This window comes from Bactrocera latifrons, unplaced genomic scaffold (assembly GCF_001853355.1).
Source record: "Bactrocera latifrons isolate USDA-ARS-PBARC rearing strain unplaced genomic scaffold, ASM185335v1 scaffold_78, whole genome shotgun sequence".
In the NCBI taxonomy this organism is placed as follows: Eukaryota; Metazoa; Arthropoda; class Insecta; order Diptera; family Tephritidae; genus Bactrocera; species Bactrocera latifrons.
Window position 1 is genome coordinate 62,255 of NW_017537467.1, and position 22,955 is coordinate 85,209.

General features: G+C 36.1%; 1 protein-coding gene across 4 annotated transcripts in view; it reads right to left on the reverse strand.

Moving 5' to 3' along the window:
- Positions 1-7,666: 7,666 nt before the first annotated feature.
- The window catches only part of LOC108976562, a 264,077-nt gene continuing 248,788 nt past the window's right edge, over positions 7,667-22,955 (reverse strand). For 2 of the 4 annotated variants that reach the window (XM_018945756.1, XM_018945759.1), the window contains 8 exons: positions 18,420-18,491; positions 11,126-12,237; positions 10,916-11,061; positions 10,253-10,845; positions 9,700-10,183; positions 9,363-9,635; positions 9,120-9,302; positions 7,667-9,040 (listed from right to left, as the gene is read on the reverse strand). In XM_018945756.1, the coding sequence (XP_018801301.1) occupies positions 8,926-9,040; positions 9,120-9,302; positions 9,363-9,635; positions 9,700-10,183; positions 10,253-10,845; positions 10,916-11,061; positions 11,126-12,237; positions 18,420-18,491 (2,978 nt within the window). In that variant the 3' untranslated portion in view covers positions 7,667-8,925. The remainder of the gene's footprint in view (positions 9,041-9,119; positions 9,303-9,362; positions 9,636-9,699; positions 10,184-10,252; positions 10,846-10,915; positions 11,062-11,125; positions 12,238-18,419; positions 18,492-22,955) is intronic. The other 2 variants (XM_018945761.1, XM_018945760.1) reach the window with 2 other exon arrangements.

Genomic DNA, 22,955 nt, shown 5'->3' on the forward strand with positions numbered 1-22,955 from the left:
ACTAATTTATTACATTTTGATAGCTCGTTAAAAATTTTGTTCCACTTGATTTCATTCCTATATCGTCCAATGTATTTGAAAATTTTAAATTAAAATATTCGTAGACATTACGTTACTAAAAGACTTACTTAAAAAGTTATGAACATATGCCCATTACTCACGGCCCCGAATAAAAAGAGATATTTCTGTCATTATCGACTAAAACATAAAATGTTCAAGTTCAGGTGTAAGTAATTTCGTCAAGATATTTCTGGTTTTGTGCAGGTCGTTGTTTACAAGGAAAGGAAAATCATCCCAATTAGTTTGGTTTACACCACGTTGTATGCCTACATGCATACATATAGTGCGTTAAAAAATAACGTTTTTTCTTTGCGTAATCTATTGGCGGAAAACTGTTCATATTTTTTATCGCAAATTAACACATGTTCTATTGCGGTCACTGACGCATACAAAGCGGTCAGTATTTGCCTTTCTTACAAAGTATCGCAAATGGACTATTTACAAAACTTCAAAGTATTTAAATACGAGTTGCACATTTGTATAGGATAGACTCAACATCATAGGGAAACTGGAATCTACAATTTTCCTTTTTGAGAAGAAACCACTGCCCCACCTAAGCTAAGCTAAGAAATTTTGTTTAGAAGGTGATTAAATATGTATATCTTTAAATACAATACGGGACATACTTCAGAAATAACTGTAATCAAACTCCTATTTTCAAAGCGTTGCATTAACCGGAACAGCAAAGTAATATTTTCGGATACGTCAACTTTTGTATTATTCAATCTCTTGAGATCTGTTTTGCTAAGAAAGGGGCAAACATTTATTCAAAAATGTGCTAAGCTCCTCTAAAAGCTCCATGGTTATGGATGCTTCTCCGTTTATATATTTAGGGTTTTGACGAGCTTCACAGAAAACCTGAACGCCGTTTGAGAGATCAAATTGTATAGGAAGGGTTTACTGAAGTACGCTAAATGCTTTAGAGCAAAACTAACATTGATTGGATACTGCAATTTGTTAGTTTACATTGCACATCACAGTCGCAAGACGCCAATTTAATATAGAATGTCATGGTTTTAATGAAACTCTAAATAGCATATATTGAGGGCGCTTCCTGCAGAATACCCGTACAATTTAGTTGCAAGTTTCCAACAACTTCAGGATGTAATAGACAACGCGGGAGACTGGAGAAAGTATTGAATAAATGTCAATTATTACAAAACAATACTTTTTTTTATAAGTGCAATACATTTATTTTTTTTACGCACAGTATTGCCATCGACAGCACGAAAACGAACTGCTTCTATGCCCATATGTCTGAACGTAGTACTAACGCAAAAGCAAATACGACTATGTAAGCTAACGTTAAGCAACATCAAAAATTCCGTCTGGATCGGCAAGGACCTCTCTCAGCCGTTCGATACCAAGCGAGGTTTCAGACAAGGTGACTCCCTTTTGTGTGAGTTTTTCGATATATTGTTGGAGAAAATAATACGAGCTGCAGAGCTGAATAGAGAGGTACAATCTTGTATAAGAGTGTACAGCTGCTGGCCTCAAGAGCCGCACTGTTAGTTCTGCTTTCTCCAGACTGGATAAAGAAGCTAAACGTTTGGGAAATATTTTCTGTTATCAAGCAAACAGTCATCACATTCACGACTTGGCTAGCACATCACTATTAAATATAGTATCAACACCAGCAACAATATCAGCTTTTAAATCCAACGCAGAATCACTCTTGTCAACAGGTGTTATTTTGGACTGAGTAGGCAATTAAAAAATAAAATGCTCTCTCGACGACCAAATACCGTCAATATTCCCAACCTAACAAAAGATAAGCCAAATAAAAGGGAAAAGTAAGCAAAATCATATAAATCATTAAACCCGTGAAAAATAGTAGCAAAGTCCTCGCTATATTCTTAACCGAAAATACACCCAGAGAGTAGAAATCGATTGGAGTCTAAATAATTGGTCAGATAAAAGCCAACCCCACAACTCGCGAATGGTTAGACAACATTAATATATCAATTTACGTTAATTACAATAAACTTTTGAAAGGTTATTTAATTTATTGCTACCAATAAACATTGTGGAAAACATGAATTTACAACTGAAATTAACAAAAATATTTAACAATTAAATTAATTAAAATTAAATAATATCAAAATATCGTTCAATAGTAATCTGAGCAACTTATTGCACTTTTACCGCCAGTCCAGCGATTCACACGCTATAAAATTTCAATTATTTCAAAGTGAAATATTCAAATGTTTACATACGAGTATTAACTGGCAAAATGCATTCGTGATCACACACCAATAAACATGCGTGTCTACATTGTGTATTTAACATTTGACCATTTATTTGGGTTTGCATTTGCAAAGTTACTTCATTCGACGCAAATTTTGTATTGAGGTAATTCAAGTATTTTTTCAGGCGCTCACTTTTGCCAGATCTAATATGCCATTAAATATTGTATTATTTAAGAAAATATTTAACGAGAACAGCTCGAGATGTTCGAAAACATGTACTTTATGTATGATTGTGTGCACATATTCATAAATTCTTTGGAATTCAAAATATAATCAGATGACTGCTCGAATATTTAGTCTGCAAAGTGAGATTTACTTAATTGTTCTCTATCAAAATGGATATACAGCAGAAAATAATGGTATTGTGAAATATTACATGGCAATCTCAACATTTTCCGAAACATTTGTCCACTTAATAAATTTCAAAGAGATATTCCACTTTTATATGTGCTTACGTGCACAACCAAATTAGTATTGCTCCTAGTAACCCAACATCAATTCGGAAAGGCGTTGCATAAATTAATGACTTCTTTCCCAGTGTGTGAGTTACTAATGTAATTGATCAGATTTTTGAAACCTAGTTTTACATAAAAAATTTCGCGAATCTTCCGCTCTCTAAGTGTACTTTCAATATGTGAAAGAATATAACTTTTGTTTCCATCCAAAGTTAGTTTTAAATACAACGCCTGTCTGACCGAACAAACGGACCACTTTGTTCCTACAATGGCAATTGCTATAACAAGCGGATACACAACTGTTTCATTTCAGAGTGGGTTATTGTCAAAAACTTGTGCCGTGTATGAGTAAACTATTTTCTAGCGATACGCCATGATCATCCTCAATGGAGAGTAATTTTAGAAAAGTGCTTATATCGTAAATCGGTGCCAAGTATTTGATGGTATTAAAGCGGGATTAATTGCATTTAAAATATTACTCTGTAATTTGTCGTTTAGTAAAGAGATCAACAAATAATTCCGTTGCGACCATTTGTTCATAGCAGAAGTTTCGTCAGATAAAGTGGTTTTCTATAAAATATAATTTTGTTGTTTTTATAAGAGTGAATCATAAAATGTATATATAATATGTATATACAGATGTGATTAAAAGCTGTTGTAAATTTTAAACGCAAATTATATAAGGTAGGTTTAATAATATGAGATTTTATCCACTTTATATAGCCATACCATTCCGGACATTTTTTCGAGCATTGCTTCTCTTTTCACCGCTGACAAACGCCTGCTCTTTTACCAGTTCGTACAACTTCCATACTTTCAACCATAGCATACTTGCTGTGCTAATCCTTTTGCTGGTAATCATCAGGTTTCTCCTTACCATTTTAATTTGTATGGTATTCGTTTCTCGGGGACCCATTATATTCATAAAGAAATTCTTGATTGTTTTTAGATTGAAATATTTCTATAATTTGTGTTCTGACCATGTGAAGAGATAACTATGTCTCGACATCGGGGCCGAAATTCAAATCAAGTCACTCGGATTTTAACTCGTCTCGTCTCCAGATCATTTACATATAGTATTTGTAACTCTATATTTATCTCGATTAGTTTTAGGTGATTCATAGAACTGTTAGATGAACACAACTTTTATTATCTGTAGCAACATGTTGTAAGAGTATAGCAAAACTGCTTCATTACTTTTTCCCTATTGCTTTTACATTCAGCAACACATCAAAAATATGGATCGTACGTAGACTTTTGTTGCCCATTGTATGTGTGTATATAAATATAAATGATCAGGATGGTGAGACGAGTAAAATTTGATTGACTGTCTGCCCGTTTGTCCGTCTGGGCAAGCGATACCTTGAGTAAAAATTAAGATATCGGAATGAAACTTGATACACACTAATAGTTTTTGGCACTCGAGAGAGGCTGATATTGTAGATAGTTCTAATCGGATCACTATCACGAATATAAAACACCAATAATCGAAAAGCAAAGAAAGAATTATTCAAGCTATATCACTCAAATTTGCACAGGGCAAATCACGAACGATAAACTCATAACTATGTAGCTAAAGGCATACTCTTGGGTTGGTACAAGAAAACTTTATAGGAACCGGGGCCGGGGCGTGTTAGTCCCACATTTCGGTGAGAACATTTATTTAAGGAAATAATAAACCAATTTCAACGAAGTTAGTAAAAAATATTACCCCGACATACTTACCTACACGCCTACTTCCCATAGAACACCTCTGATCCTTTCACTTACCACAAATATAACCATATACCGAAGTTGTGGGCCCTAGTACCTATGGCTGACTTTTTAGCGAAAATGTTGGTCAATGTGTGAGATATATAATTACAATTTAAAGAGAATCTTTTCCTGATAACAGTTAGGCTGTTCACGGTAAGGTGGTTATCGGGTTATGTGGTTATTATATTAAAAATAACCTCTATGATCCGTGAACGTCCCGTATTGATGGTTATATGCTTATTTTTACACAAACAGCTGTTCATTGTTTACATTTTAAGTTCAATGAAATTTCTACTTATAAAATGYCKAAACAAAGTTTAAAAAGCAACATAATTGAATTTAAAATAAGTTCTGCTATTCAGAAAATGGACTTTATTGAAGGCATGTGCTTATTAAATAATCCGAATTTTAAGAGTTCAAAAGATTCTTTGTATAAAATTTGAAGAGATCTTGCGCCCTGAACTGTGTCACAATGCAATTGTAAACAAAAAACAGCTGTTAATAGCAGAATTTCCACTTAGAAAATATAAATGGAAATGCCATTCGCTTAGTTTTATTTATTTTTCGTGCTGCCATTTAGTAAAACTCCAACGACTTTCTAACACTGGAAATAAGCAAACAACAACAACAAGGGTCTGGGTTGGTCAAAGTTGGTTAACCACCTTATCGTGAACAGCCTAAGTATGTTTCTATGTTGAAAATGTGTTGAATCGGATCAATACTTCCCTTAGCCCCACATACCCAGTAGAAAGAACTTCCGGTGGACTTTATAACCCATATATTGGGCAATATATGAGTTATCTTAATAGAATTAGGTGAAAGTGTATTTATAATAATGGTGCACATTTCTGCCTAAAATAAATAAAATCAGATGAAAACTTTTTCTAGCCTTACATAACTAATACATTAATATGTGGTAATACCAAGGATAGAAAAATTCGGATCGACCTCTATCTCTTACGACTTTAAACCCTTTAGGTTGGTCAAAATGTGTGAAATTTTGAATAAAAATTATTTAGTTGTATTAAATTTTTTGCACATTTAATGCTTTTCCCCTAATTTGATTCTTGAAAGTTGCGAGAGAATAAAATGTTCGGTTACATCCGAACTTAGCAATTCTTCACTTGTTTAATTGTAAATTATTTGCTTGGTATTAAAATTTTTGTTTTTATTCGCCAAAAATACATTTTTAACCCAGTTTGTGGGATCACATTACAGTTTTTTTTCAATCAGGTTTTTGGAACACGAAATAAAAAAAAAAAATTAAGTCCAAAGTGGATGCATTAATATGTTTATTGCATTATTTAATATCCGATAGCCATTTTAGGTTTAAGTGTTTCATTTAATATTTTAGACCGACAATACCAATATTATTTATGAATTATGCCATTAAATGGTTTAGGAAGGTAAATTTTAAATATATTTGATAATTTCCATTTAAATTATAAAGATTTGTTAAAGTCTTTTGTTAAGAATGAATGCAGAAAGAGCGCCAATTCAAAATAGCCATGCACAATACTCATTTACAATAAATTGACCGTATCAGCTATTCATATAAATATCACTAGATTCTGCAATGGGTGCTCTCGTGCCCTTGTATATTTCGGTATAGGATTTTTCCAATCTGCAATTTTGCAAGGCCAAGAGAGTCCCCATATTATACGAGTATTATTATATTATATTATATTAAATTATATAATATATTGCATACACCGAACTATAAAGTTTCATTTTTGTCGGATTGCAGTTTAATGTGTTGAACACAATGCTCGCGACAGACTGCAAACGCCATCTGTCAAATATTAAAATACACACGTTGTTATGGACGGACCTATTTTGACAGCTGCACGACTACACGACTGCAGGCCGACAGTTGTCGTTCTCGCTAACTTCAATTTAATACTATATTTGCCAACGACAGCAGAGTTGACAGTATAATGGAAGATAGAGAGATGAGGTAGAGTGGTGATGCCACTAATATGTAAAATGTAAAATTATCCACAGCTCTAACAAACCTGACGTTAATTTATAAATAAAAGCATAAAATAGCTCTGTTACATCATTTATAATAACAATTGATAATTTAAAACAAATAAATTTACCTATTTACTTATTTTTTGCTTAAAAAATTCACTTTGAACAAAATATTAAAATTTCATTGAAGTGCAAGGTATTGGTATGACCACAACGAAATTGTGTACATGCAAAATGGACAACTGCATTGTTTTGTGTACATGCCGGCCATTGTTATGTTGCTGCCCTCTCACAAACGTTCATGYAGTAGGATTCACAACGCCATTTTCAGTTCACTGTCGTGCTGCTGCAGTCTGTCGCGAGCATTGCGTTCCGCACATAATAGTTGATCCTGGTCACCTTAAAATGTACGTCGTACTGTGGTTTGAACCTTTGAGGATGTAGTACAGACACGCACCACCAAAGCACCACGTAAACATGGTATAGTACAGTAGTGGCGAATAAAATGTATTTTGGAGTAAAAAGTTGTTGTGTAAGTGTGTACATGCTGAGTTTTGGGCTAAACTTCTATATTGAAAATCAATTTGGAATGCTTTTGACAGAAAATTGTTATGAAAGAAAGGATAAGTTAACAATTACAATAGAAGTTTGACTGCTCCTTTTGTATATAATAGCATGACATGAAATCTTGTGTCTTTCAAACTGGGCGATACCTCAGCTCAAAAGCCCACACAGTCTAACCCACACGATTATGAAAATTAAAAATTTTTTTTTTTTTTTTKTWTWTKTWTWTWTAATTTTWTTTWTTTKTTTKAGAGCAGCAAACACGATATTTGAGTAAACATAGTTTTTGACATGTATTTCTGCATACGTTCAACATTCATATATACTCACTAAGGTATAACTGTATAATTGCTAAAAATATCCAATGTTATAATCCTGAACTTTTATTCAAACGAATTACTCTTTCGTCTACTCAATAATCTCGCGCATTAACTACTCGTACTCCTTCGGGAAAATATATATGCACATATACATATAGACATCGAGTCGGTATACGGGCACTTAAATATTAAGGTTAGTAATTTACAGATATTTGCTGGGTATAACAATTAATTTAATACCGTTTCTTATGCTTTGCACCGCTCTCATTCGCGCTTGCTCTCTTTCTGGTTCCATACACAGTATACGGTTAGGCTTAAATTTAACAATTTGACTAGTTGAATTATTTTCCATATAAATTACTTTTCCATTTAGTTGATAATTTTCTCTCTGTTCCATTGCCAGTAGTAGTCTCGGATCGAAAGTGTCGTTATTTTCATTCATCTTCCAAATGAATTAATTGTCGCTGATTTCTACGTTAATACGTCAACATAGAGTTTTACGATTTTGTTAATTTATTGTATGTTTGTATATTTAAGTGCACGAAGTTCGGAAATATACGTGAAACTTCATGTATAATTAAAGTTAGTTTCTTTCATCTTTTTAAAGGCAATGGTATTTTCGGTAAAAAAAAACTTTTGTGATGCTTCAGTTTTGAGTATTATCTTGTGTTAGAGGGCTAACATACACCACCACTTTCCACTAACTCCTTGCAGTGGTTTACGTTTTAATTTTTTTTTATTTTAATATGTTACAAATAAACTAGTAATCTTAGTGTCTAAAAAATGCCGCATGGCTCTTAAACTAATTCTTTACTATTTACAATGTTTTTACATTTAGATTTAATTTTTACTTCCGTAATTTTTAAGGCTACGAAAAAATATTGCATTCTGTCAATTTGGAAAAATATAAAAATTTTCCATAATATATAAAGTATTTAAGTAAAATTGAGAACGGCTTGATATCCTCCTTTTCCTTAGGCGAATTAGCCAGTATTTTAATAGAGGTAATGAAGGAATTTGAGCGCTATCCGTGATAAATGCCAATTTTTTTTACACAATTCCATTCCCGTTAATTGCAGGGACTCAAAATACAAGCGCGCACTTCTAAGCGATTCTTACATATGTAATTCTTCCTGGGTATTAGTTTAAAGTGCGTTACTTTTTGAACGCTTTGTTTTTGTTTTGTTTAAGAAATATCATTTAAATGAGTCATTTACGCTTATGTAATATTCTTGTAAACCTTGTTGAACCTTTTAAAAAATATTTTGTAACTTCAGTTTGGGCACTTTCGAACTCTTATCGTATTTGGGTAGTGTTTGCTTTAATTTTTAACATATTTTTTTGTTTAATATTTTTGCTTTGAGTAAAAAGTAAATGCCTTTAATTAATGCAAGTAATGCAAGATAATTTTTCCTTAAATCAGTTCTCAGGATTTCTTTAGTTATGTGATGTCTTTAAGTTGTTTATCGAATTTTCGTGTTTCGAAATTTGTGTGGTTTATATTTTGGATTTCCGACGTTAATCTCACGATACTGTATATATATTATATTACACTTTGCTCTCAGGACCGTCAGCGACATGCTTGAACGCCAAGCGGATTTTTGATAAATACAGTGAGCAAATGTGTCCGTAACTCTTGTTGTACCACTCGGGAGTCCGGCCCCTGGGAGAAGTTGATGATTACACATTTTAATTTTTTGAAATTTAAGTATATTGAATTTATAGTAATTATTTTTACTTACTTAACATCCACCCGCGTCAAATGCATTACGCGTGATCGTCCACTGCCGCAGGGCTCTATCAAATAGCGCGAAGCCAGGACAACACCTCTAATGGCACCGAACATCGGTTTTGCCTTTGCATGATCGATGGAGGTTTCCACAATAACACAGGCGCCGCGCGGCAGATCAGTTGTTTGCCAAGAGCTGTGAAAAAAACACAAAATATGTGAATCAATATTTCCTGAATAGGATTTTTGGCCTTACCGTAGCACGCAGAAGTCGGTGGTGAACTGCCCGTCTATGGCATATTGGAATATTTCCGTCGAGGCGTCCAGTTTCTTAACAGTTTGACTCTCCAGCAAGTTCGAATCCCATGAGGCGCGTTGCTTGATGATGTAGTCCAAGACCTCTGTAGGCGGGCCCTCGACTTCAGTGGTACAGCGCCACAAACGCAAAGGGTGGCCGTCGCCCACTTTCTTGTAGGCAATGTCCACATTGCTGTCATTTTGTGAAGAGATCGTGAACCAGCCACGAGTTCTACAAAAGGGCAATAAGAACATATCAAACTAATACTGGAGGTAATATACTCTGCCACACTCACTTTTCTCTACCCTCCTTGATTGTGGCCTTGGTACATTCATATAGATATCCTCGCCAATTATGGAACTGCATGCCCTCGCCTAGTGCCTCCAGAGGTACTGGTTTCGACTCTTCCATATAGCCGAAATTGCATTTGCTTATCTTATCTTTGCTCGCAGTGAAGATTTGTTTGTAGTTTTCAATCATAAAGGACAGGCATTCATGGGAAGCTTTTGCCTCTTGTAGTTCCTTATCGTCAGGCACACCGGCACCCTTGCGCCTCCTGGGTGAGGCTGAAACCGAAGCTACACCAGTCGAAATAGTGCTATGGAAGAGCGATGGCGCCAGGCAAACCGCCAAATTATTTGCAGTCATTTGATTTTGATCCGCATTGGCTGCCACTAGTGTCAAGAACTCCAACAAAGCGTAAAGTATTTCGCGATTTTCATCCGGTAGTAGAAGTACCGCGCACTGTACTGCTTCTAAACGCACGTCCTTGGGAAGATCTACAAAATGTATGAATACACATTAACACATAACTTTATTTTCGTAGACATCAATTATTTGCAACATACGTTGGAAAATCGCTGCGAAGGTTTCGGACATCTTGGTGGTGAGCAACGATTCGGGTAGATCGCGGAAATACTGCTTCAACATATCGGCTACATCGTAAGCTTGTTGTGTGTCATACACTTCCATACAAAGCGACGTTGAATCGAGTTGTTCCACTTCTGACTTTAGCTTGATGATGCGGGACTTGACACCACTCTTGCGGAACAGGCCGATCTGATCGAGAGCGCGTACCTGCAGCCAACGGAAGGCTGCTCGTATCGCAATCGGCAACGTCTGCCCGGTACGTTGCAATATCAATAACAGTGGTACTCCGAACACTTTCTTGTCTTTGTAGTCGGGCATTTTGATTTTCTTAATAAACTTGGGGAGCTCCCAATTCCAACCTGAGCGATGTGTGGGGCAGTAGCGCTCCATATACCCGGTGAGTATGACCAAGGCAAGCTTGCGTAGAATGTGAAGCTGGCCTGCTGACATGGCCATAAATGGAATGCCATGATTGTTCATGTTAGGATCGATCTTTTGCGAGAAACATTTCCGAAAGATCATGTTTGGACGCTCCTCCATCTGAAAACTATGCCATCGCACAACCGGGGTACTGATGTGTGTGACGACAAATAAAATTAAATAACCAAGCACTTTCCCATTTTATGTAATTATACCCTTACCGTTTAATATTTTCGGTTTCTTCAGGTTTTGTTTCTTTACGTGAAGTGGAACGCGAACGGAAGCTCGCCGACCGGAAACCCTCTCGTTTCTTAGGGTCCTTACCTAAATTAAGTGAGCCACCGCGAGTCAGTTTCTTGACTTTTATCTGTGGAATATAAAAATATATAATAGAGCTCAGTTTTCATTTGCTCATATAGAATTTCACGTACCTCAGTGGTGTTGGAATTGGCGTCCTTTATCAGTAATTTTCTACCGTGATGACATTCGGAGTCTGAATGTGCGCCTATATCATCTACTTTACCTGTGCGTTGCAAAAATCTGCGTGTTTTTGATGGAGTCTTACGCAGGGATAATTTACCACCTGCGGACGACTCTTGGCTATCGCTGTAGTATGAAGAAGAATCATCTGACTTGCCCTCCTTCAAATGTGGCATCGGATTCGAGAAAAAATGTAGTGGGCTGGCACGCATCGAACGCGGTGTGGTCGGTGTACGTTTGGGACTCGCCCGATTCGGACTGAGGAAAGTTTCACTTTGTGATGGTACCTTCAGTTCATTTCCAAACATCGGACCCTTCGGGAATGTATGCATTGGACTGACCGCTGATGGTGAAGGTGGTGTGGAATATACCGCATCCGGTTTACGTATGCTACTGCGCTGGCCGAGTTGTGACAAATCCAATGCTTGTGGCCCACTGATAACAATACCCTCACGATTTTGACGCTTTCGTCGCCGAGATTTTATAGACTCTACGCGTCGCAGGAATGCTTTGGCACCATCCTTAAAACGTTCACTACCAGTGCGACGCAAACGCACCGCTGCTGAATCGGTCGATTCATTGAGAATGGAGTCTGTGGAATTACCAGGTAGAGTAAGCGAAAGGCCACCACCGCCAGGCATGTCGTAACTGTCATCTTCAAAGCGATCCGGACTGGACTCCTTAGATGAACTTTCTGTCTTCTCGATATTCAACTTACCGGCGGGTGGCAGCTCAAGACCCATTTCACCAATGCGCGACCAACGACGTATATGTGGCTGGAATGTCCAATTTTCGCTAAGCGCACAATTCTCATCATCGGAGTCCTCCTTCTGCTGGGATGAATCGTACGTGATTGAGTTGATGATTTGTTGTACTTTAAGGGGTAATTTAGAGAGGGGAAGTTGACAAACCTGCGGCGTTTGCGCCTTGTGTGCTTGGTCGAGGCGCATGTTGGCGCAGCGATTCAATATACAAAGACGTCGGTAGAGTGATTGGAGTTGATCATTCTCTAGGTTGGTGTGATCCTTGGCCACGTTAGTCAGGTCGAGGGGGAACTGGTGATCTGTCGAAAGGAGGAAGATATATGTATATTAAAACTTGATTAGTTATAACGATATACATATACATATATAGGCGACCTATAAGTAAAGTAAAAATTCTTGGCAAATATTTGAAACAACGAGTCTTGGATGACGTATATTCTTTGATTGCTTCACTGGCAAGCGCCTACACTAAGGCAAGAAAATCAGCCAAAAGCAATGTTGCCTGCAGCGTTCCCAGTCAATGAATGAACAAATTTCAAACGTTCCTCGGTTGCCCATTGCATTTTCATAGGCAAATACGAATGTCGAAATTAAATATGGGAAATAAAGAAAAATTTTAAATCCAATTCAAGTTTGCCAAAACCGCCATCCGCTCGTTCACCGCCTCGCGGTTAGCCAACGGAACGTACGACTACGCTGTGGACCAAAGTCACAAACACGGACGAAAACAAACATGCATTTGACATTCCGTTTCCCACCAGACTGTTGAGTCTTCGCTGTTTCGATTTGAATGTAGGCAATCAAGTTCTACGTGTCATCGAATCAATTTTCGATAGCACTGATATTACGTCCGTCGACTGAGCGGCTACAAGTGGGGAGAAATGAAGGTAGCCGCGTTGATTATTTAGTTGCTTTATGGCGTCTTGTTGAATATAAATAACTTGTGGCGAGAAGAATTAGTTCTAGGCATAGTCACACACACATACACACATATGTACGTATGTACTTCCACAAAAGCGCCATTGATGGAAGGAAGTGCGAACCAGTACGAAACTTTTAAGCTGATTACAGACGTGCCAAGGAGTGAGTGTGTTGGTGGTTCGTGGGCACTGACGCATTGCCGCACTACGTAAATACTGCAATGACGTGTTGCGTTGCGGCGCCTCCGCATGTTGTACTGGTGTCAAACGCCACTAGCGGACTTAGAAGAGCTACGGTGTAAATTACTGACAGCAATTTTATTCGAATTGTCGGCAGCGCGAGCATTGTTTATTCATACATCGCCATAAGAATGATACAGTGAATGAATGAGTAAGTGTAATGAACTCGTGCATCGATCTGGGAAAAACTTAAACACATATGTACTTATGCATTCGAAAACACATATTTATAATTAATATTAGAAATCGATAGTGGAGAAATGTTTTCTCTGCGAACTAAAGGAAGTGATCATAATAGCTATAATGTGCTAAATTTAAACTTTGTACTATAGGAAAAATATTTACATATATTATGTTTTTTATGAGCGCTTAAAAGTGGGTTAAGTACAAGTGTAGACAATTAAATAGAATCAAATGCGTTTCCAATTATTCTTTCTACTATTTCAGATGCCTTTATATTTTTCCGAGTGCCATCGAAAAAAAAAAAAATTTACTTATTTATACATGGCATACGGTTATAATCCGATCATATTGCATCTCTGACTCAAGTTTAGTATCCATTTTGGTGGATAGTTTAAGACTCCCACTTTATTAGACAAGAAGCTTTCAGTTCTTCTTCTTTTATGATTCATGAAGCTAAAAAAGCTCTGCGTTGCAAAACATTTCGGTCGTATCTATTTTACTATTCGAACAAACAGTGCGAGAACTTTAAATGCCGAAAAATTTGATAAAGAAAAATTTACAGTTCTCAGGTTGAACTTCGGGATTGTGGACATTTTCGATACCATATCTGCAGATTTGATTTATGTTCGAAAAGAGGTCCACTCTCGGTGATTATCTCTTATAGCAATTATTATTCACAGCAACCATTCTATTGGGGTGTGAGGACAATAAAACGATTCTGATAATCAGATATGGAGAATATGGTAAATATGAAAGCTTTTCAAAGTCAAAATAACAATTATTTTCAACACGTCGATTGTGTCGATTATGTGTCACATGACACTCAATTATGTAACGATATGTTAAAACACGTTCCTTCGATACTTTCAGAGTGAGTGTTGGAGATCTTGATGAACTTTATTTCATTGGTTCGCATGGCGTTCGCCTCCACAAGTCCCTTTTTGGCATCAGTGCAAATTTTTCCACAATAAATTGCGAAATTTCTTATGAAATTCTTTCTTTTCCATTTTTATTTCGGGTGTAATTTAAAATTATTTTTCGACGGCTAGGAATTTATTACGTCTGATTTTTAAAGAAGAGGTCCAACCATCATATAAGTATATTCAATTCAATAGCCGATTTTCCATAGGAATCATGGACTTAAACACAAAACCACTCTTCTCCACGTATCCATGCGTAAATTATCTTAAAGAAAAAAACGAGGAAATGTACTTTAAATTTCTAGTACTATAGTCTGCTAAGCAAGTCCATATGATATTGTCTTGTAGTCTTCAATGACTTAAGTTGCTTATTTACCTTTTCGCTTTAAGTCATCATTTATCGGCATGAAAAATTGACTGCGGCCACAGCTATTAACGGGCATTTCTTTTTAACTCCCCAATAATAAAAGAGTGAAAATTAATTTGCTTATCACTGTGTTCAAAGTGCGTTGCGCTTGCTTACGCCGTACCTGTTAGCGGTTAGCCGCCGGACAGTCGTTTCTTATTAAAACAAATGGTCGCACATCAATTGCATGATTAAACCAATTTGCAAATATGCAGCAAAGTTTGTGCGTGCAGCCAGCGGACGGAACACCTTTGAAGCGACGAGAGTGAATAATGACCGCGAAATTGAGAGTTTCGTGAGGGGAGTCCACTCGGAGATGGATACGAATTGCAATCAAATCTAAAGAAAATAAGCGACACACAATTTCGAAACTGCCGCCCAACTTTCAACAAAATACTATATGACACTTGCTCGGGATCCGACGAGGACCAGGTAAGCAGCTTTCGAAGCGCAGAATGTACACAAAAATTACGAAACTACAAGAATTTCATTAAAAATTCGCATTAATCATTTTGGGTGTAGGGCGAAAAAAAAAAATTATTAACGCTCGTGCAAAAAGAAAAAGGAGAGACTTCTGACACGTCTGGCTTGTGTGCTCCGTCGCAACGTCGATATAAAGAATACAACAAGTTGAATCAGGAAATTTATGATAATATGCAAACCCTTTCAAGGTCAAGCACACACAGTCGAGGGAATGCTGAACAAAAGCTACAGCGACATGTCTAATATGAGTACTGCTGCACGCAACAAGTCGCCGTGCGTGCTGCAGTCGGCATTGAAACTTTTCAGTTCAATTCACCCGCGAAAGGGCGCGACCGAAATATTGCAGAAAAAGCATTAAGGAAGATAGCAAATAAATTTAAATAAGAGCAGGTTCAGTTTGCGGGCAACTCCGAAAAAGCCAATCCCAGTGGTTTAAGGTTCAAGTGGCGAAGTGTGGATGGCAGCTACAGCCCAAACTTGCAGCATTTAGAAGGCAGGGCACAAAAAGCGAAAGCGCGTCGCTTAATCTGTTGCTTGTATTTCAGATTCACCCTTTTTCTCTCGCATGCAACATGCTGCGGCGTTTTATGATACTCATGTGTTCTGCATGTAGCAGCAGTCATTGAACCCGTGTCTGCCAGTGCGCCAATATTGGTTGTAGAGCTTGTTTTAGGAGCCATGTAGAAATGAATTATTGATCTGTCTCGCGCGTTACTACAATTAAATTTTGCTGGTTGGATGTTATCTGATCAGTTTCCTTCGAATTCTTTTTCAAGTTATTTGACTAAAAAGGTTACATTCGAATTTGTACGATTTTTAAGAGCTTCGAAGAGAGGTGTGTCCAATGTTTTATTGTCTATTCCTGAATTTTATTCTTTTAGGCCTGATTTCTGTGATGCTGAAGGTATATTATCTTCCATAGTTTCATTACCGTTCTTTGTAAGTTGGTCAACATTTTTAGAATAAGCAAATTTAGGTAAAAACAGTTTTCGAAACTCTAAATCTTTCTACGACTGTAACCAAGTCGTATTAATTATCTTAAATAATCTCTCTTACGTATGGCAACTAATGTGAGTACTAACTCGCTAAACCTTAAACCATAATTTACATTAGGCATGGAAAGAATAGAATGTTGGCTTATTGTGTACTACTGCCATCTCTTGTTTTGTTAATTATGTACATATTAATTCAAACTTATTACACATAAAACTTTAATTTAAATGAAGTTTTTTCCAAAAGTGCACCGATATAGTGAAGTTGATATATCAGTTGCCTTACATAATATAGGCGCTGTATCTTAACAATCTTCTTTTGTTCGCAAATTTCAAATACAAAGACTTTTATTTTGCTGTTGCTTCTACTCCACTTTAGCGACATTCATGCGCATATCTTTTCTATCAATTGCATTCTTCCTGTCTCAAAAATGTTTGCGTGAATACCCGAATAAAAAAAAACTTTCTGTGAATCCCTTTGAATGGTTAAAGACGTCCTTTGCTAAATTTCTTTTTTATTTTGGGAAATACTAAATTTTTGCAAGGTTGTCGCCTCGTAAGAGCAGCCGAATGCTAGATTAGGCTTATTTCATGAGAAATACAGGTTTTTGTTTGCGACGTGCCACACACGCTTCCCCACATGCCTTGAAATGTGATATTAAATTGGTTGCTCAAAGAGTCTACACTGAAAAAATTACAAAATGAGAAGAAATTAAATGATAAATAGCGCGAATGCTGATTATTCCATATTATCACTGCGCTTTCGGGAACAACAGTAAAAACTTGGGAACTTGGCCTTTTTACCCGTGTAGACCGAATATTTTTTTATTATTTAATTTTTTTCTTCCTTGAAATTGTTCAGCTTTTTTGCGTTTTAGTTTCCATCGGAATTTCTGCGCCAGAATGCTTGGATTATTCCTTTTTGTGTTAAATACTTGTATACTAATGTCTGCACTTTTAAATACCGGTCTTGAAATGTTAGGCTTATTGAAATAAAATATCGAAGGTGTGACTGCAGGGCAAAGGTTTACATACAATATATGGAACTCAAGTCTCTACGAGAAAAAGGTCGAATAATATAGAAACAGCGAATAAATTTCGTATGTCAAACAACTATGGTTTCATAGTCACTATTTTTGAACACTGAGGGGTCATTTAACTCGAAAATACGAGTTAGTCTGAATTGAATTTGACATGATTTAGCCGTTACCATAATATATATACATATATATGCATATATGCTTTGAATACTATAGTAACTAAACTATAGTTTTCATTGGAGGCCTTGACCTTTCATTTTGCTTTAAATACTAAAAAACTATGCTCGAGAATTTGTGAGGTCAATTTGCACCTTAGCTGGTATTTGAGTTTAGTGCTTTCATTCATTAAGAAAATATCAAGCACATAACTGCTGCTTGTGCATGTGTGTTTACTTTAAAGCCTTAAATTTGGGTTAAACGATCGATAAATTTATTTCTATGAGCACAATAAAAATAATTATCGCCAATAAAGATTACCATTATAAGTTTTCAACGAAAATTGAGCTAGTCGGAAAATATTAATTTTCAGATAGAAATTTCGAATTGAAAGTGTCCGAAAAGGACACTATTTGACACAATTATATAATATATATGCTTTTATAATTCAACTTTTTGTTTTATTATAATGCTATTTGAAACTACTTGTAATAACTACAATCAGTTAATTAGTTCTTATGGTTTGTAAAAAAAGAAATTAATGCAAGCCAGTTGATAAGGTAAATGATGGCTTTGACAAACAAAAAAATGGCTCCTGAATCTTTTCAATGCACTTTTGCCTCTCATTGAAGTAAAATTTTTTGCTGTTGTAAAAAATGCCAAAAGTTGTTTTTGACCATTGCTAAAAAAACTCGCACTTTCATTGCATTGTTATTACTTCTTCACTGCATGCCCTCATTAATTTATTGATGTGTGAGTTAACTCACTTGTGGTTTTAAATGTTTTCACTTTTTTTTTGTGTGGGGGGAGGTATGTGGTTTAGTGTTTAATAAGAGTGTAAGTTGCCGAAAATTGCGGTTATTAAAAGCCGTAAGAAACGTGGCAACCATTAATTATCAGATGTCATAAACATATACGCATACTTGCCTTTTGTCGCCACATGCTGTGTCGACCTTTCGGACTAAGAAAATGCAAACACTTTCGCTTTTTGAGTTAACGCTCCTAAGGGTTTCACTATCAAGAGGTGTGCAGACCAACATCCCTAATTATCTCTGTAGTTCAAACTAGTGTTATGCGCAGGCGTGCAGATTCTTTTTATTTAATCAGCTTACATGTACTATAACACTCAATTTACACTCACCTTCATACATTTGGGCATATTGCGGGAAGCCGGCAGCACGCAGCCATTTACACGCTTCAACGGCCTCGATCTCTGCAAAGGAAAAAAATAATTCATTAGTAACCGGAATGCACGTATATGTTCAAGTAAAAGCGTAAACTGCATTCGCGCAATACAAAGAGTTCAAATCCGTTTTAAAAGCCATTCAGTTAGCTCCTCAACACAGCGCACAGTTAGCGATTGCCCATGCTTTTTTATGTGCTGCGCATAATCAACTTAATATTTAACTCAATTACACTGCTGTGCGGAGATGCCTGCAAAAAATATCCCCATGAAAATTCGGCTGAAACACTGCAGTGATGCGCTAACCTTTAGGGGACCAATCTTTGGACATAAATTTAATTATTTTTGATTTTTTTCGGGATATTTTGTGAGCTAGCTTAATTAGATGTGCAGGCACATTAGTGTGTGTGTTATTGTGATGTGAACCTGTTTAAAAATCTGGTGTAGTTTGTTCGATTTCCTACCTTTTAATGCTTGGCGTCCTAAATATTGGAGCGAAGAGATCGATATTAAAAAGAAAAGAGAAATGATCTGAATATGTAAACAATAATATAATAACGGGTGGTCCAAGCAGATGTACTTTTTTAAAAGCCTTTTTTTGACAGATTACACGTGAGTCGTGTCAAGCCATCATGTTATCTTTGTTCAGCGACGAGGCCTATTACCGGCTCAATGGGTATGTATTATAAACAAGAAAAATTGCCGCACTTGGGACGAAGGGCAACCTGAAGAGATTCAAGAGCTGCCATTTCATCCAGAAAAACAACGGTTTGGTGTGGTTTGTGCGCCGGTGGAGTCATTGCTCCATATTTCTTCAAAAATGATACCGTTGAGAACGTAACCGTCAATGGCGACGTTATCGCGCCATGATAACCGATTAATTGATGTCTGAAATTGAAGCTCGCGACCTCGGCGACATGTAGTGTCAACAAGATGATGTCACTTCCCACACATCGCATGTATGTATTTCTTGAAAGAACAGATAATTTCACGTTTTGAGCCGGTCGATTGGAAAAGGTAAAATTGCTAATCTAAGCCTTTGAATTGATTACAAAAAAGCATAAAATATTTATAAAAACCGCCGACAGTAATATTTGTAGATCGTTTACAATCAAATTCAAAATCATAATAAAGTTTTTTTGTTTCTATTTCAATTCGACGCTTGCAATTTACCAGTTGGTTTGCATTTAATGTGCATTTTTTTGAGGAAGTTCACAAGTCTGTTGAGAATTGCAGTCCTTTTAAGCGCTTGCAAATAAGAATTAAATTGTTTCAAGTCAACAACGCAAAATTTTCGTTCTGCACAAACCCTCAATGAATGTGTTGAGTGAATTGTGTTTGTGAACAAAAAAAAGCAAAATATTGAATTTGAAGTATTCAGAAAAAAGTAATCAGTTAATTTCCGGCAAAGTTTTAGCAGCCGTCGTTTATTCTTTGAAAATTTCTCCGCCAGAGGATATATGTATACATTAACAAGCACAAATAAACCCTAACGAAGGCAGGTGGGTGGTAGAGGAATAAATTTCTACAGTTACTGGTCACATTAAGTCCCCGTTCAAGCATACGCACACTTACTTCAACTGTATGGAAGATATACAATATGTAATGGCTCTATTTATGACAGAATATGACTAGAGCCTTTTAAGTTTGTAAATAAGTTTGTGACAGCGCAGAAAGGATGCAGTGAAATAGAAGTTATAGGGGAAACGAACATAACATACAAATAAAAAAGAATCATCAAATTCGTTCATATGCTACTCATGGCTCACATTATGCCATACCACCGAACCAGTTTTCTAATGATATAAAGAAAAACTATAATATTATAGAAAAATTGTTAATGGTAATAAAAACAAGAAAAAAACGTTAACTGCAGCTTCACCGAAGCTAAATACCCTTCATAGGTGCATTTCTGTTAGTAGCTATGTGTTCAGTTTGTATGGACGCTATATGCTATAATAATTCGTTCTGAACAATTTTTTCGGATATTATATTGTTACCTGAAGCAGTTAGTCGCATATAATTAACCAATCTGAATAATTTATTCTGATATTACATTGTTGCTTTAGAAAATAACCTGTGCCAACTTTTGAGAAAATACATTGTGAAATGTGAAAATTTTCCATACAAGAACTTATAGTGGTACGATATCGGCGATTCCAACAAATAAGCAGCTTCTTGAATAGAAAATGATGTTTGCAAAATTTCAAAACAATATCTTAAAAACTGAGGGACTAGTTCGTATATATATAGACTGACGGACGGACGGACATGATTAAATCGACTCAGCTCGACATACTGATCATTTATATATATGACCTGGTTTACGAAAAGGGAGCTATCGTGCGAAAAAAAGTTTTCTGGGAAACAGCTGTTAAAAATCTCATCTTCCATCACAATCAACTAAAAAGTGAAAATTGATTTTTGGATTTTTTGACACCTAAGCCGTCTTTCCGTAGACCAGGTCACATATATACTTTGTAGGGTCTCCGACGCTTCTCACTGGGTGTTACAAACTTCGTGACAAACTTAATATACCTTGTTCAGGGTATAGTTATATGAATAGCATTCATGAAAAAAGGAAAAATTATGAAATGTTTTCGTCCACAAAAGTAGATTAAAATATTATTAAAAAGAATTGAATACAGTACAAGCATTTTAAAAAATTAACGAAATCTGACTTGAAATATCCTATTATTAACTCCAGTACCTTTTGATGCTTTAACTCAAATACAGCAAAATTATTAAAATTCAACTCAATTCTTATCCTACATCGCTTATATAACTTCAATGCATTGCCATTGTGAATATACATATGTCATTTTCCATTAGCTACCGAGTTAAACCTCAAGTATCGGTTTGACAAAATTTACTCCTGCTCCTTAAAGGCATTCGGAATATCTCTTTTGCAGAACATCAAGTTGAAAAAGTATAAAAAATTACTTTTTTCAAAATGTGGTGGGTATCTATAATATTGAGTATCAATTTTTAATCATCTCAGTTCGACACAAAATGTACATATGTTTGTGCATAGGTGCTTACCTTGTAGAAATGTTGGAACTGATGGACCAATTATTCAGCAACAAAACAATTTCATAATTTTTCAGCAGTTCTTGGTAGTTTAAACTATATAATATTAAAAATGCTGTAACTCATAAACATATTAATTCTTTCAAGTGTGAAATACATCAGCAATGACAGTCGTACTTCAAAAACTAAACCAGTTTAGTGCCAGCTATTTTTAACAGGGCATTTATGTATTATGTATTACTGTACTCCCAGGCTATTTTATTATGTAGAGATGGGCGTTGTATGTTTGTTTTCCCCGCACACAGTCTAACTTCCGGCCGTCGGTCGGTTGGCACGCTATGAGAATTATTGAATTTTTCAGCTGATTAACTCGGCATATATGGTTGAATCTCTACTCGCCATACCACCCACAAATGCTAACCATGTATATCTTTCCTTCTTCATAACACTTTGGCCTATTCTTTTCTGTGTTTTTAGTCACATATACTCTCAACATGGAAATTTCATTGTGAATGGTTGTAGTCTGAAATATAGATGTGTATGTTTATATGTATGTATATATGCTAACAGCAGATTGGCTCAATCATAAACGCCATTACTGCGGGGTTTTGAGTTTAGAGATAGAGACTTAGACACTTTGTGTTTGAAATCTATTTTTAGCGGCAATGTACGCTTCGGTTTTCCTCTTTCCTTTGAACTGTGTGCCGTCAACCAACTGCACAAGGATCTACCTTGTTGAACAGATTTGCTTTGTTCAATGGTTGTGGCTTTTGTAGTAGTGGAAGTAAATTCTTCCTCGTATTAGTTAGCCTTTTAAGTTTTAGAGCGTGTGCACTCTTGATGCCACTTTACCTTATTTGAGTGTGTCTATACAAGTGCACACCCACCGTATATTCCGCACTGCCTCCGAGGACTTGTTGCTAGTTGGCGCTTTCTTTGTGTGAAATAAATCGATTATTCGTCCTTTCTACAAGCTTGAGCACATGGCTTTGTATTTGTGCATGAATCAGAAGTTACTTGTGTTGCTTTTTTAGGACACTCCTTTCATGTGTTCAATAATATTGATATAGGTAAATATACATACCTATCCATTTTGTTTACCCTCAGTCAATATTTTTCATATTGACGCATTCTTTCGCTGTGTGGGTAATACTGTAGGTATAACTGCAAGAAGCCCTTCGCATAGACCAGTTGGTGTGTGTGTAGGTGTAAACGTGTAAATAGCAACAAGTGGTTGATTCATTTTATTTATTTGGTGTGCTAATGGGAATGTTTGGAACATTTATGGTTGTGATAACAGGCGTTTTGCCTTTTAGTTGTAACTTGACAAGGTCAGTTAAAAAGAAAATACTTAAGGTGGTAGGGTTTGAGTAAATTGGAAACGAAAGGGAAGATAAAATATCATGATACAATGTTTAAAATGTGTATGAATGATTATACGATATTCTCATACTTATACTTTTT